This window comes from Sceloporus undulatus, chromosome 1, assembly GCF_019175285.1.
Source record: "Sceloporus undulatus isolate JIND9_A2432 ecotype Alabama chromosome 1, SceUnd_v1.1, whole genome shotgun sequence".
NCBI classification, from domain to species: Eukaryota; Metazoa; Chordata; class Lepidosauria; order Squamata; family Phrynosomatidae; genus Sceloporus; species Sceloporus undulatus.
Window position 1 is genome coordinate 236,995,625 of NC_056522.1, and position 17,178 is coordinate 237,012,802.

Consider the following 17,178-nt stretch of genomic DNA (forward strand, 5'->3'; position numbering starts at 1 on the left):
ACACTTAGCCGTTTCTGTCAGAGACACTGGTGCCACAATGAACTACAGTTCTCAGGATTCCCTACACTGAGCCAGGTCAGTTAAAGCGGTCTCAAAATGGATTACTTCTGCAGTGTGTTTTGGATCTATGATTTGTTATGAGCTATGACAAGAGGTTTTAAATGTTTTCCTGTTTCATACTAACAAGACAGAGAGGATAAAAAGAGGAAAGTGTAATTAACCTGGTATTCACCATGATTCATATAGGAATTGGCAAGCCATGGTTTTTTCATTTTGTTTGAATCAAACCATCATCTAGGAATCTACAGGGCCACCTTTTTTGAAAGACAGTACACAATCTAGCCTCTTTCTCATAGGCATGGACAGAATTCTACCACTGATTCACCCTGATAAAGAATCACAGAATCATAGAATTGGAAGAGGCCACAATGGTCATCCACCCCAACCCCATGCCTTGCAGGAACTCACAATCAAAGCACCCCCGACAGATGGCAATTCAGCCTGTTTAAAGACCGTCAAAGAAGGAGACTCCACCACTCTCTGAGGGAGAGTGTTCCACTGTCCAACTGCTCTTACTGTCATGTTCCCACTCATCTTAATAATCTCCAGTCTGGTTCCCTCTATATTTTTCTGAAAGAACTGTGAGTTCATTTTTAAGGCTATGACACTGAATGCCGACCACGATGGCTGGGAAATTGAGACTCTATCTGAAAGGCATCACTGATCTAGATTACATTTCTCCTTTTCTATCAATGCACTTTTAAATTTTTAAACAATTTTTGGAGCTTTTATCACAGTTAAAGCAAGATACGGTAATTTGAGGTTTGAGTCACACTATCATTTGTGTCCTGGAATGAAGGTGTGACTTGTAGAGTGGTTAGTAATGACTGTTTTTTCCACATCTTACCTGCCCCTCTAATATGACCACCCTGTCATTTTAAATTGTGGAAGTGACATGACTTTTGTTTCTTTGCCTCTGCTAAAACATTAAGATTTCATGATTAAAGAAAATGCACTGAAATTCTCAAAAGCCTAATAAATTTCATTTTCATTTGCAATGGATGGAGCATGGGAGACCAAAAAAGAGGGGGTGACAGGTAATATAAAAGGCACACACATATACACTGGGAAAACCTCTTCCAAAAGTTATCTGAAGTAGCAACAAAGGATGGAACATCCTTCAGAAGAGAAAGTGGGTAGGAAATTTTTCACAGCAAGCACAATACATGGTATGGCTACTATTATAAAGTTAGTATTCAATGGCAGTTAATACATCACAGTACACCACAGCATGCAGTGTCCTTTTAATATTCTAGACCAAGTGTAAAAGGCCTCTATCCAGGCTGAAATTAAATAATTAGTGACTGAAAGTTTAATCCTCTTTTCCTTTTGACCCCCCATCCCCAGTATGGCTTTCCTTAAATCTTCATCTAGAAGTACACCAGATATGGGGGCATATTACACAGAGGGAAAGACCTTCCATTAGGAGCTATCCTCTTCCTCCACAGCCACCCCTCTTAACCAAACAAAGAAGAGCATGTCATTTAGCCTTGAACTATGAGCCACACAAACCAAATTCCTCCCAACAACATGCAGTTTCTGTTTCAGATTCCAGCAAGGGAAGAAGTCTCAGGGAAGATAGAGCATACAATCATTTCACTAACATATTTTTACTAGTCTTCTCATTACTATTTCTGTACCCAGGGTGAAAAAAAAAAGGTGGGATATTAACAAAGACAATCACAACGAAAGACTTCCTGTACATTTCATCTGCCCTCGACCAAGGCCCCATTTCCACTGGGCATATAAAGCGATATATTCCGCTGCGATTCTGACTTGGATCTTTTTTCCGAGTCATATTCGAATATGGTCCCGCATTCCCATTATGAAAGGGGGCAAATGGACTTGGGTTTTTTTAACCCATGTTCTCATTCCCATTGAAATCATAGAATCATAGAGTTGGAAGAGACTGCACGGGCCATCCAGTCCAACCCCCTGCCATGCAGGAAATCCAATCAAAGCATCCCCAATAGATGGCCATCTAGTCTCTGCTTAAAGACCTCCAAGGAAGGAGACTCCACTACACTACAAGGGAGTGTGTTCCACTGTTGAACAGCCCTTACTGCAGGAAGTTCTTCCTAATGTTGAGGTGGAATCTCTTTTCCTGTTGCTTGCATCCATTGTTCGGGGTCCTGTTCTCTGGAGCACCAGAAAACAAGCTTGCTCCCTCCTCAATATGACATCCTTTCAAATATTTAAACAGGGCTATCATATCACCTCTTAACCTTCTCTTCTCCAGGCTAAACATCCCCAGCTCCCTGAGTCGTTCCTCATAGGGCATGGTTTCCAGACCTTTCACCATTTTAGTTGCCCTCCTTTGGACACGCTCCAGTTTCTCAATATCCTTTTTGAATTGTGGTGCCCAGAACTGGACACAACATTCCAGGTGGGGCCTGACCAGAGGAGAATACAGTGGCACTAATACTTCTCTTGATCTAGACACTATACTGTACTTATATTGATGCAGCCTAAAATTGCATTGGCCTTTTTAGCTGCCGCATCGCATTGTTGACTCATGTTCAACTTGTGGTCTACTTGGACTCCCAGATCCCTTTCACATGTAGTTTCATTCAGCCATGTGTCCCCCATCCTATATCTGTGCATTTCATTTTTCTGCCCTAAGTGCAGTACCTTACATTTCTCTGTGTTGAATTTCATTTTGTTAGCTTTGGCCCAGCTTTCTAGTCTATTCAGATCATTTTGAATGTTGATCCTGTCCTCTGGGGTATTAGCTATTCCTCCTAATTTGGTGTCATCTGCAAATTTGATAAGTATGCTCCCAATTCTGTCATCCAGGTCATTGATAAAGATGTTGAATAACACTGGGCCCAGGACAGAGCCCTGTGGGACCCCACTGGTCACTTCTCTCCAGGATGAAAAAGAGCCATTGTTGAGCACCCTTTGGGTTCGGCCGGTCAACCAGTTACAAATCCATGTAACAATTACTTTGTCTAGCCCACATTTTACAAGCTTGTTTGCAAGAATGTCATAGGAAACCTTGTCAAAGGCCTTACTGAAATCAAGATATACTATATCTACAGCATTCCCTTCATCTACCAAGCTGGTAATTTTATAAATGTTCTCAGTTGTAATTTGAAGCGGACTTTTTTGCTCCCCATTCTCATTGCCCTTCCGGAACCTCTTTTTTTTTTAAAAGCAGCTGTCACTTAAGCGCCTAAGTGCTTGACGTCACAGCCAATCAATTGCTTAGGCGCTTTTCCCCTGTGGGAAAGGGGAAAGGAGCCTCTATTCCCCCAGGTCGCTTGACCTCCCAGGCTCTTCTGTGTCTTCCCAGAGTCCCTCTGGGAATGGGAGAAGGAGCCTCTATTCCCCCGAGTCCCACTGCTCCCTGGGCTGTTTGGCAATCAAGCAGGCATGTAAAATAAATAAAAAAGGATAGTTAAAATTTGTGTTCAATGGGTCTCCTCACATGTCAATCTATGCAATGTGGAGCAGGGGGGAGGTTCCAGGGGGTTCCAGCTGCTTCCTACTGAGTTAAACCATTTACCACACTGAATACAATTGTGGGTGCCATCACAGGACCATAGCATTTGGGGTAACAATCGGGTCATGATAATTTGTCATAAAAGTAATTCTTGTTCTAATATAGGTTACCTGATTGCTATTTGTATTCGAATTACTATTCATATTACAGTGATTAAGTTCAGGGTATTCCTGTATTTGTTTGTGTTCAGGAACAAAAAAAAAACCCCATCCCTGCAGTTTGTGGGAACTTTTGACATGCTGTTTTGATTCTCACCTGTTTCTCAAGGGGTTGAAAACTCCAAATTTGACCCTAGTTGGGAAAATGACTAATTTCTGTTTCACCCCTAGCTTAGAGCAGCACAGCACTAGTTAATGTGTGCCAAAAGAAGAGACTGTTCTAGTTGCTCAAAACAGCAGCAAGATGATGATACTCTTATCTTTTGGCAGATTTTATCTATCCAATCCAGGGAAAGATGGGTTATACAGGAATGAAGAGCAATGTACTTTGTTCACCTTCAGGGTTACCTTCCTGCCTACAATGTGTGTGACAGAGTTTGGACTGTTCTTTTAAAAATACTGTTATTTGTTGTTTTATTATTCCTCCTTAGTTCCCTGGTAGTTCATTGGCATTACCCAAAAAGTGACAGATTAATAATATATTCTGAACAAATTCTTTTTCATTCCTATTTTTAAAAAAGCAAACAAAAAATCTCCTAATTAAAGTCAGTATTTTAAGAGAAGCAAGTAAAAAGTACTCATTATACTATTGTCATCATGTTATTTCACAAAAAGAAGATCATTAAGCCCTTACTACCCCAAAAACTAATAGGCCACAGGTCATGCTGTTACTTTTAACACACTACTTCAAATGTCTGGGTGCTGGTAGAGCCAGTAATTTAGCAGAGATGATGAATAAGTATGAGGATGAGATGGCTGTGATAATTCATTGGCTGTATGAAGAGTTTGCCCAAAAGCCCAACACAGGTCCTCACACACACAATGCAGGTGAGCTTTAATAGTGCACACTAGGCAGGCACATATTTTAGCCACCCATGCAATCTTACTAAAGCCCCAGAACTCCAAAACACACAAGCTCCCAGTAACTCAGACAACAAACAAATATCAGGTAAATATATAAATAAATTAATACCAAGTATCTAGCTCTTGCTAAGGCAACTTCAAAATGTTCCCCACCTGGCATTTGTAAACATCTTAGAAATCACACTGGTCCAGGTAGGTCTTCAGCTCAATTAGGAGCAGAAATTGTATATCATACATCCGAAATCTTATTCCTAGACAAATTCAGTGATCCAGGTGTCTTATCCCTTCACTATGCAAAACTCTACCCTACTCTACCCTACAATCTTTTTAGATTGTAAGCCTGAGGTCAGGGAAATGTCTAATTAACTAATTAATCTTTGTAAAATGCCATGTAAATTTATGGTGCTATATAAATAAACATTAATAATAATAATAACAGACATCTAATTACATTTTCAAGTTCAATTTAAATCAAACAAATAAATGTATGTTAATGTGACTTAGCTTTATTATTTATTCCGTTTCTAAAATGTGACTTTTCCAGTTGCAATACGTGGAACCTTTTAAACTGAGAGTTTCTGTGGTAGACATTCATCATCACTTCTGTCTGCAAGCATCTTAGCTCTTTTGCTTTCCAATCATCCTATTGGTTAATGTTTAAAAGACATCTAAAAAGTAAGTCATATTACCTTGATTGTCACAAAAAGTAATAAGAGCTGACTCCTCTTCAGGTAACATTTTAATACTGGAGACAGGTCCTCCTCCATGCTTTGGACTTTCAAAGTAGAGTGTTATGAAATCTTGGTGTACTCCAGTAGGAATATTTTCAACTTTGATCATTTGTGTCAATTCAAGAAGCCGGGCAGTAAATTTATACTCCTTAAACCTAGAGTTCTTGGTACATCTGTCCATGAATTTTGCAGCATCTGAAAACATGGAGTATAAGGCATTACTTGTACCTTCATCTCCCCACCCTGGCTCAGATCAATTATGATCTCTCAATGTGTATTAATAGGGAAAAGATCTATCAATAGTTATCAGCTATGACAAGTTAATGAAACATGTATGTTCTGAGACTATTAACTTCAATAGAAGTTTGATTCAAACAAGAGAGGACAGCAAAGGACCCTGCTTAAGTCAAGCATAGGGAACCTTTCTTACTTCATCTGTTCTGGACTACAACCTCTATAATCCCTGACCATTGACTATGCCAGAAAGACATAGAAGTTGTGATCCAAAGGCTCCCATCCCTATTTTTGTTCATAACTGTTCCATGCCTTTCATATCACTTCCCCATTTCCCTTGACACTTACCATGTTTGTTCCCATTACAATTCACACTATTTTCCTCCCATGTGATCTAATCATCTCTAAGTCTGCTAGGGCTGGTGGAGGGTAAGGCAAAAAACCCAGTGTAAGCACATACCCCTCCCCCCCACACACACACTTACTCTCCCAAAATGGGTTAAAACCCAGTAACTTTTTAGTGGAGAGTGACCCTTCCAATAAGGAGGGGGAATGTAGTGGGGGAAGTGGTTTCTCCTCACCCCCAAAGCCACACCTGGGAATGATGTAACAGCATGGCACAATACTGCTTCCATTGGGTAATTTCTCCAAAATTGAAAAAGAAACATGAGCAGCTGATGACAGAGGCAAGTCACCACTTGGTGAGGCAGCAAGGTGGCTTTTCCTTACACAAAAGGGCTGGATGAGCTTTATTTAAAAAACAACTGGCCACTTCATATTATTTCCCCTGAAAAGTCCTCAAATTTGACCTCTCCATCAAAAAAGTGGCTCCAGAGAAGAGGTGGGTGGAAAATCTGTCACAGCTTCCTCTTGCACTCTTGTTCTTCGCTTTTTAAAAGTAAATCCTCAGAAGTATTAATGTAAAAGTACCAAAATACCTCACTGTAACTCAGTGGCGGAGCATTTTAATTCCAAGGCCTCAAGATTTGTCCCCAAAGGTTTGCTCTACTGGCAAAAATTCTCACCTGAAATGCTGAGATTTGATTCACAGACATCAGAGAGAAAATGAAGCCAATGATGTAGCTTACTCTAAGTCAGCTTCCTATATTTCTAATATATATATATATATTTCCTTCCCAGATGCCTCACTGTAACTGTCATGCATTCCTAGCTAGTGTCCACTTCCTAAGTTTACTGGGACTATCCATCACATTGGTCCCTGAACTACAAAGTAGTTTTAATGGGAACAGTCTTAGAAGTTTGCATACCAACTTTCTCTATGTGAAAATACCTCAGCAAGATAAGTTTACAATTCTTACCCATACTTCGCTGAAAGGTTACCACAGCAGCATTTCTCTCTCTTATCAATTCAGTCTGGAAGTCATTTTGTACTAAAAGCCCACTGATATTCTCTACCAACAGAGTTAATATGTCAGTTGTGATAGATTCTTTAACATTTTCAATGACAACAAGAGATGATATCTGGGAAGCGGTGAAATCATCTTCTCCGTGACCTTGATTTTCACCAGCCAGTTTGCTGGTGATGTTGTCTTGCACATCTAATTTGAAAGAAATATCATTAGATGATTCAATTATTGCTTAAACATTTGTATAAAATTCAATGTGCCAAATTACTCTTTCAAACACTGGCATTTAAGTACAATCTGTGCAAGATGGCATCAGCTGCAGTATTTGACCTCTCAGCCATGAAATATGATAGTTCTACTTATGCCTGCAATATTCACTGGCAACTAAGAAGCTCCAGTAACAGCAATCCAGAATAATTCATCAAAACGAACGACCTCATGCAAATTAAGAGGAGAAAGAGGAACCTACTTTTGGATTTTTCAGAATTTGGAAGCCACTTATAAATAATCTTTCACAAAAGCATGGTTTCTGATATCAGTTATTATTATATATCAAACAGGAGAAAAAATAATTTTTAGAGAGGGGTAGATCTTTTCTATATCCTGCATACCTGTATATCTCCCAGTTTTCACAAACGGGCCATTGTGCTTATTGTAACCCCTTCTGAAGAAAGAGTGCATAAGTTTGCAGCCTACACTTACAAAACAATCTTATAGATGTGCATACTCCAAAACAAGTCCTACTGAATTGAGTGGGACATACTGAAGAAGTAGGCTGCAGTCCCAAAAGTGCTGACAAATACACTGTTCAGCAAAAACAATATCCCTACTTTCTGTGTGCAACAAGGGTAAGGTGACAGAGTATAACACTAATTGTGTTTTAATTATATTTTAAATAATGTTGTTACAGTGGGCCCTCCACTTTCACCACGATTAGGGGCACAGGAACCCCGTGAAAGTGAGAAATATGCAAATAAAACACACTATTTCTTTACCTGCGATAATGCCTCTCTAGGAGTCTCTAAGTCCTCCACAACAACTCAATGGTCAACATCTTCCAGACACTGACCACAGAATCACACTGGAGGACCTACAAATGCTTAGAGAAGTGTTTTCTCCAGTAATCTCTAGGTCTTCCAGCACAACTCTATGGTCCACCTCTGACAGAGTTATGTTGGAGGACCTAGAAATTCCTAAAGAGAACATATTGATCAAATCCGCAAACAATAAAATCCACAAAAGTCAAAGCCACAAATGTGGAGCACTAACTGCAACTCCTTTTTCATTTTTTGTACATGGATGTTTTAAGCTGCCTTGGATCCTATTTTGAGAGAAAGAATGGAAAGAAGTGCAATAAATAAATAAAATTGATTGAGCATAATGCTATTACAAGTGTATGTGAAACACTATTACTGTGACATAAAAGACAACACCGTAATATTGCCCAAACACAAGGTCCGTTCAAATATTTACTCTAAGAAATTGTGTAGAAGATGAAAAAGAGACTGGGTTGAAGTTTGGAAACCTTACTTTTGGACTACAACTCCCATAATCCCCCAGCTTCCATGGCAACCAGCAATAGTGTCTGGAGATGCTGGGAAAAGTAGTCCAAATGGTAGATCTGCCAAGCTTTGGTCTGGGGCACTACAATCCATTACCCTTCTTGCTATTCGAAGATGCCTGCAAAGGGGCACCTGCTCTATGCCTGTAGGTTCCTCTTGTGACTGGAAACCCTTCTAAATGTGGGGAGAGCCTGCATGTATGTCTGCACCAACTCAGAGAATGTGTGTGTATGTGAAGATGCAAGGGAAGAGAAATCAAAAACACCCATCCATCCTCCCCCCTCTTTAGGATTAAAATAGCTAAAGTTGGCAAGTTCTGCTCCTTTTGGTAAGACTCTTAAAAGTGTATCAATACCATATTCTCAGATATTTTGGGCTACGGTTCCCATCCACATTTGCCAGCATGAAAACTGATAAAGAGATTGTGGGAGTTGTATTCCAAAATGTCTGAAGGGCAAAGGGTCACCGACCTAACATCCCCTGCTTCTCAGTCAGATACAAAATCAGAATACGAAAGTCACATCAATGCTGTCCTCAGCAATTACATTTGATTTTAAAATGTCACTTTCCCTCCAAAGCATACTGAGGATCATGTCAGTGTTTGAAATCACTGTAAGAGATTCACCGTACCCTTTTCTTCAGTTATCTTCTCTTCTGTCACCTTTCCTGTTTGGTTTTGTTTGGTTTTAGGTACCGGATCTCTAGTTTCATTGGTTGTTTCAGGTAGTTTGACCACCAGCTTCAGCGTTCCTTTTTCTCCTAGTTCAAGTTCATGGGTCTTTTTGGAGAGAACTCTTTGCCTCACTGAAACATAAAGAAGGTGCTGTAAGTGTTGTAATGACAGCCAGCAGAGCTAGCATGTTATAGCAGTTTGAGTGTTGGATTAGGATACTGGGAGACCCAGCTTTGAATACCCACTTGACCAAGGAAGCCCACTGGGTGACCAAGGGCAAGTTACACTCTCTCACCCTCAGGAAGGGAAAAATCCCTCTGAACAAATCTTGCCAAGAAACTCCCATGATAGGTTTGCCTTAGGCTTGCCTTAAGTCAAAAATGACTTGAAGGAACATGACAACAGCTGTAACAGAGCTACAAGTCAGAAATCCAACAGGGGCAGCTTTACTCAATATCAAAATGTGTTTGCTTTGATGCTGATTTCTTCTGATGAAGTATGCATGATGAACTTGTACAGTGTACTACAAAAGGAGTAACGAATATGTGGGTCTCCATATGTTGTTGTGTTGCAACAGCCCTTGTCAGCATAGCCAAGGGTGATGGGAGTAACAGACTCACAACATATGGAGTACTGTACAATCAACAAGGCTTCTTTGCCTTAAGGAACTTACAATTGTAAAGTTCAATACTGAGAAAAGGGAGGAAAACCAAAATGGGGGAAACGTGATTATTTTTCTTGTGAATCTTTAGCCTTAGTAACTGACTTACAATGCAATTCTACATCCAGCTAGTCCAAAGCAAGACCCAGTGTATTTAATATGGTTACAACCAGTAAAATGACAGTTCAGATAGATGTGATGGCCAGGAGAGTTTACTATCAGCTTCAGCTGATATGCCAGCTGCACCCCTACCTAGAGCTGGAGGACCTAAAAATGGGAATGCACGCACTGGTAACCTCAAGGTTGGACTTCTGCAATGTGCTATACATTAGGCTACCTTTGTAACAAGTTCAGAAACTTCAGCTAGTTCAAAACACAACAGCCAGATAATTGCGGGGACATCCAGAAGTGATCACATTACATCAGTATTAAAATCACTCCACTTGGCAAGGTACAAAGTTTTAGTTATTACAATGTAATATTGAAGGCTTTCATTGCCGGCATCCATAGTTTTTTGTGGGTTTTTCAGGCTATGTGGCCATGTTCCAGAAAAGTTTCTTCCTGACGTTTCGCCAGCATCTGTGGTTGGCATCTTCAGAGTATGTTTGCCTGGAAAGGACTTGGGTATATATAATGTGTGACCTGGAAAGGCAGGAGTGAATTTGCATGTATATTGTTTTTGTTGCTAATGACAGGCTTCAGGGTGGAGGGTCTGCAAACGAGGTGCAATATACATGCAAATTCACTCCTGTCTTTCCAGGTCACACATTATATATATCCAAGTCCTTTCCAGGCAAACATTCTCTTCAGCCACAGATGCTGGTGAAACATCAGGAAGAAACGTTTCTGGAACATGGCCACATAGCCCGAAAAACCCACAAAAAAATTACCTTTAAAGCCCTATATGATTTTGTTCCAGGTTACCTACAGGATTGCCTTCTCCCATATAGTCTGCCTCATACACTTAGGTCCTCTGATGGACTCTAGTCAGCCAGAGGACTTTTTCTTCAGCCGCCCCTACACTGTGGAATAACCTGCTGAAAGAGATTTGACAGATGAATAATACGCTTTCTGAATTAAAAAGCACATTAAAGACCAGTCTCTTCCAGCAGCCTTACCCAGATGATTTTTAAATTATGAATGTTAAGTAATTAATTTTAAATGTGGATTGTTTTAATACTGTCAGCCCTCCATACAAATGGATTTTTTTATCCATGGATTCAAGCACCCATGACTTGAAAATATTTTTAAAATATGTAAATTCCAAAAAGCAAACCTTGATTTTGCCATTTTATATAAAGGGAGCCATTTTGCAATGCTATTGTATTTAGTGGGATCTGAGCATCCACGGATTTTGTATCCATGGGGGTCCTGGAACCAAACTCCAGTGGATACCAAGTGCCTATCGTATGTATATATTTTGTCCCTTTAAATTGTATGTATGTCCTTTTAAATTTATGTGCATTTTAACTGATGTGGTGTGTTTGTTAATTGTTGTTCTTCACCTCGATCCATGGGGAGAGATGCTTAAAAATTATTACTATTACTATTACTATTACTATTATTATTAAAACATGGACAAGATTGAAGCAACCTTCAGATCTACTTGGGAGTCATAACTCAGCACAGTGAGACTTGCTCCCATATGATTCCTAGGCCTGGCCCAAGCCATTTTGCTCCCCAAAATAGGACAAAAATTGGCCTGTTCCCCCACGCAGGAACATAATGCTGTTATTGTATGTCTTCACGTCACGATTGATTTATGTCGACTCTAAGGCTATGGGGTTTTCTCAGCAAGATTTGTTCAGAGCAGGTTTACCATCACCCTTTTCCTGAGACTTGTCCAAGGCCACCCAGTGGTTTTCCATGGTTCAGTGGGAATTTGAGGGTGACCAGATGTCATAACCACAAAGGAAGACAAGGCACTGTGAAATGTACGACATTAAATAAAAATGGAGGACATTATAAAATAAAAGCATTCATATAAATATAAATTCATGCTTGTTCATCATGCTCACAATATACCGGTAGGACATTTTGAAATTCCTCCTGGACCAAAGGTTGAAATGTATTGCATGTCCTGGAAAAGGAGGGCACCTGGTCACCCTGCTCTCACTGCCCTTGTCCTAAACTCTAACCACTACCCCACACTCAAGGGATATTTATTTGTGCACTCACTCAAGGCAGAAAATTCCCCCAGCACCTCTCCTACCCCTGGTAGTAAAAATATAACAGAATAACAACCAGCAATTTGCAGTCTTTCGTATGATCCAAAAATCTGCTCCCTGAGGCAGCTGAGTTACCCTAATGGTAGGTAATTGTCATGTTCAGCACTAGCAGCAAGACAGTAAAACACATTAGTTCACTACATGCATAAGCAGAAGTTCCTATTCCATGTTATTTTATTGTTTCCAGTGTCCACAAGGTATGCCTGCATTTTTCATCAACACCCACGGCCATCTGCTCCCACTTTGGCTGGATAATTTTAAAGAGGAGCCATTTCTCTGATCCAACACAGTAACCTTTATATTCTAAAAGCCTGCTTTGCACACAAAGTGTCCTCTCAATGGATTTATTTTATTTATTTGTTGGATTTATATCCCACCTTTATCTCAAAATGGGATTCAAGGCAGCTAAGAATTATGAATTAATTATGAATTATCAGCTTAACATAGGGCTGCCTGTACTTCCAGATCTGTGATGGCCTCCCAGCCTATGGGTAAGAGAACAGAAACTGATGGAAACCAACCACTCCTTTTTCCCAAGCTTATCAAACTGCAGAATTAATGCAGTTTGGCACTGCTTTAACTGTCACGGCTCCATCCTGAGGAATCCTGGGATTTGTGGTTTGTTGTGGCTACAGAGAGCTCTGATGCAGAAGGCTAAATACCTCCCAAAACTCAGAATGGCCAGATGGAGGCAAAGGAGGACAAGTCACCGCAAAAATTAGGACATTACTAATAAAAGTTAAAAGCACTCAGATATACAAATCCATGCTTCTTAGTCATGCTTAAAATGGAGGACGTTTTGGCATTCCTCCTGGACAGAAGGAAATGTTAGACATGTCCAGGAAAAGAAGGATGTCCAGTTACCCTAAATCAACCTCTCCTTTTCCTAAGGCTGCCACACTGCAGAATTAATGCATGTTAACACCTCTTTAACTGCCATGACTCCATCTGGTTCGTTGTGGCACCAGTGCTCTCTGCCAGAGGTGGCTAAATATCTCACTAAACTAAAAGTCCCAGAATTCCATAGCATGGAGCCATGACAGTTAAAGCGATCTCAACCTGCATTTATTCTTCAGTGTAGATGCAGCCTACAGAAGATGTTGCCCCACTATTCCATTCCTTGGCTAGTGGTTTGAGTGCTCCATTATGACCAGGGTTCAATTCCCAGCTTGGCCATGGAAACCCTGAGTGACCGTGGGCAAGTCACACTCTCTCAACCTCAGATGATGGCAAAGGCAATCCTCTGAACAAATCCTGCCAAGAAAACTCCATGATAGCTTTCCCTTAGGTATGCCATAACTCAGAAATGCCTTGAAGGCACACAACCACCTAATCCTCTAGACGTTTAACCCCAAATATTGAACTCTCCTCGCCTCTAAGCGCCCCCTTCTATCCAGAGCCCCAAAGAACCAGGGTGACTAGATATCCTAGCTGCAAAAGAGGACAAGCCACCACAAAATGGAGGACATTCAATAAAAATGTAGAACATTCAAAAAAAATTAGCAGCTAAAAACACTCATATAAATATAAATCCATGCTTCTTAAGGCATGTTCATTAGGGGGATACCTCCTGGGCAGAAGGCTGGAATGGAGGACATGTCCTGGAAAAGGGAGGACATCTGCCGTCCGTGGAGGACATTCAAGAAAAATTGGAGGACGTTAGTAGATAAAAGCTAGAACCACTCATATTAATTCATGCTTCTTAGTCATGCTCCAAAGGGAGGGCATTTTGGGACTCCTCTTGGAGAGGAGGCTAAAATGGAGGACAGGCCCTCCTGGGGGGGGAAGGAGGACCTCTGGTCACTCTGGAGGACATTGAAGACCATGGCCCAATGAAAAATAATAATAATTCCATGCTTCTTAGTCCTGCTCCCAGGGGAGGGCGTTTTGGCCTTCCTCCTGGAGAGAAGGCTGAAATGGAGGGCAGGTCTTGGGGGAATGGAGGCGCCAGCCTGGACCCAAGGGGGGCTTCCTTTCCATACCTTCTTCACAAGTGAAGCAAACCCAGACGCAGCCCTCCTTCTGGGGCTGGAGCTGGCACTCTCCTCCCCCGGACCTCTTGGGGCTCTGGAAGTAGCAGAGGAGCTTGTTCCGGAGGGCTTTGGGGAGACCGGGGCCCCCCCAGTCCCCTTCCACCAGCAGCGAGAAGAGAGGAGGAGGAGGCCCTGCCTGCCCCTGCGCCATGATGGGGCTCAACGCTGAGGGAGCTCGCCTTTGGAGCTGAACAGCTGGAGCTGCCCTGGTGGAGCCCTTTCGCTTTCGTTTTCCTCCAGAAGGAAAGCCCCGGAGTTTCTTTTTCTGGGGCTCCTCTTGCGGGAAGAGGAAGGCCTTGCTTAAAAATAAACTGGTGCATCTCACTTGGACACCACTGCCAATGCTGTCGCCTATGCACTCCAGGAAGTTGTGTTTTCTCTTTCCAAGTTCTTTCCAAGTTCTTCTTCGCCTCGCCAAAACTACACATCCCAGGGCTCTGTAGGATGGAGCCCTGGCAGTTAAAAATGGTGTCGAACTGCAATATTTTCTAGTCTGGATCAATGGCCCTCATTCCCACTCACACCACATTTGCTCCTGTCGCATTTTCTTGTTGTGAAATGGCCCACTTCTCATTCGCATCGACCAATGAGTCGATGCCGATCCACATCCCGCTCACGCTGGCACTGAATCAATTTGTTGCAAAAGGCACAGAAAAAATGAGCGTCAAATAGAAGTGCGTTAAATGGGTCTAACTCACGGCCTCCCTCTCCAAACCGCTTCAGTGATTTGGCTCAAGTGTGAACAAGAGCAATTTAAACCACTTCAAACTGGTTTAAAATGTAGTGAGAATGCAGCCAATGAGTCCCAAATTATGGCCTTCCAGGTATTTTGGACTTTATCTCCCAGAATCCCAAAGGACTTGGGGATTCTGGGAGCCGAAGTCCAAAACACCTGGAGAACCACAGCCTGGGAATCACAGGTGTGGATGTTTGAGGTTCCTCAAAACTTTCTGGAGAACTCTTTACTCGAATCCATTTATTTTGCTTGTTCTAGTTGTATTTTTTCATATCTTTTTTTGCTGCCATGCCTCCAGATACAATTTACAAAGCTGAGAAACAAATTAGACAAATGTTGCAGTGTCTTAAAAGAGTTTTAGTTTGGTATCAGCTTTCCTGGAAGTAGCCCATTTCCCTCAGGTGTTTTCCAGGATTGCTCAGGCCAAAGAAAGGACTGGTTATAAACCATTAAGGTGCCTAAATAAAATACAAATACAAATAATAATAATAATAATCTTGGTGGGGTTTGCCGCAACAAATCACCACAGCTGCTCCTCTTAAATCATAAAGAAAAGGGAGAAAATCTGGGAATTTAAAAATTTTATTTCAGTCTGGCCCTGTTTGTAGGGATCCAAGCACAAAGTAATTATTTATTATTATTATTATTATTATTATTATTTATTGTATTTCCACCCCGCTCTTCAGAAATGCTCTCAGATAATAACCACCAATGCAATCCTGTGGGGTTGTTGTTGTTTTCTCTCTCTTTAAGCCACCTATTTTTATTACATTTCTAGGACGGCCTTTGATTTCTGAACCTTTCCCCCATTTGTTTGCTTTCGTATTCTCAGGGCTTCTCCTCCCCTTTCAGTTCTTTTCTTCCTTTCAGCTGCCCCCAACTGGCCATTTCTAGATCCTGTCTAGCAAGCCTACAGCTCCCTTCATTTAAGCTTTGCTCTCCCCTTTGTTCACACGCATCCAGAATGTACTCGGTTCAGGGGTTTTTTTTGACAGGGGGCTGCCCAAAAACCCACTTAATCAATATATAATTAATATTGGGTGGGGGTTTTTTCCTGAGCAAAAGAACACAGAGGGATGCAAAGAGATGGGATTCTGATGAAACAATTGTGCTAATAACAAACCCAAAATGTGTGAGTTGGCTTAATCACATCATCCCTTTTCAAAAAAGACATCTGAATGACCCCCTTTGACACCACTTTAACTGGCATAGTTCAATGCCATGAAATTCTGGGAAATTTAGTTTGTTGAGGCACCAGAGCTCTTTCACAGAGAAAACTAAATATCACACAGAACTACTAATCCCAGAATTCCATAGCATTGAGCCATGGCAGTTTAAAGTGGTGTCAACCTGGATTAATTCAGTAGTGCAGATGCAACCTCAGTTATTATTGTGGTATCCAGGCCTTCCTTCCCACTCGGATAGCAGACGCCTATGCTTGGATTATCACTATTGCAGACTTTACATCACAGGGGTTATTCAGACAATTAAAATAACCTGGATTGAATCTTTGTTGTTCACATGCGTTTCGAATGCATTCAATTAAATGGTGGTGGGGGGGGGAACTGACACACACACACACACACACTTAACCTGGGATAATTGATATCAGGGGTTTTCCCAGTTTTTAAAAAAAGATTTGTATCGTCAGCAGTGTGAATAACCAATGTGAATAGATCCAGAATAAACTGGGATAAAACTCTGCATGCCTTGAACAGGTTTCAAATACATTTGCATCATCGATTCTATTTGTGGGCTTGCACATGTGAGCACCCAAACTCACAGAAATACGCATAGATGCAGTTCCATACTGTGAATAACAAACCTGAGTGCAGGAGAGATTATTCAGATAGGAGGATATCACATGACTGAAATTGGAAGTATAATCCAGTGTCCTCCTGAAGGCAATCATGCGTATTCACGTTTTTGCATGAAAGGTTACCACACGCGATCGCTGGCAGTCCAAACGCAATCACGTGCCAATCCACAGTTAAGTAAAGTTGGTGAACCAGCAAAGTCACAAACCCTACTCCTAGGCAACTTCGCACTCAGTGCACTGTTGTTTGGTGTAATGTGCATGTCTCCTTCGGTCCTGGTTCCCCCCCCCCCCCCCCCAGAAGGGCGGGTTTCCCATGAAGCCACACTGCAATTCTGCTTCAATTTTGCTTCTGCTTGTCCTTCATCATTGCTGAGGGGGGCTGCTGCCTGCTAATTAAGAGGCATGGTCCGGGAGCTATTGGATAACCATTAAATTCACATTTTAACGTGATAAGAGTGAATATATGTTCGTTTTAACATGAATAGGGCATGTTCTTTCAACCATTCTTCCCGTTCCCCCCCCCCCACCTCTTTTCTAAATTGTGGGG

General features: G+C 41.4%; 1 protein-coding gene across 2 annotated transcripts in view; it reads right to left on the reverse strand.

The window, feature by feature from the left end:
* Positions 1-14,664, reverse strand: part of LOC121919207 (protein mono-ADP-ribosyltransferase PARP14-like) — a 37,350-nt gene extending 22,686 nt beyond the window's left edge. The window contains exons 1-4 of one of the 2 annotated variants that reach the window (XM_042445557.1): positions 14,026-14,664; positions 9,112-9,285; positions 6,872-7,111; positions 5,277-5,513 (exon numbers count right to left, since the gene is read on the reverse strand). In XM_042445557.1, the coding sequence (XP_042301491.1) occupies positions 5,277-5,513; positions 6,872-7,111; positions 9,112-9,285; positions 14,026-14,227 (853 nt within the window). In that variant the 5' untranslated portion in view covers positions 14,228-14,664. The remainder of the gene's footprint in view (positions 1-5,276; positions 5,514-6,871; positions 7,112-9,111; positions 9,286-14,025) is intronic. The other variant, XM_042445556.1, reaches the window with a different exon arrangement.
* Between the last annotated feature and the right edge of the window lie 2,514 nt (positions 14,665-17,178).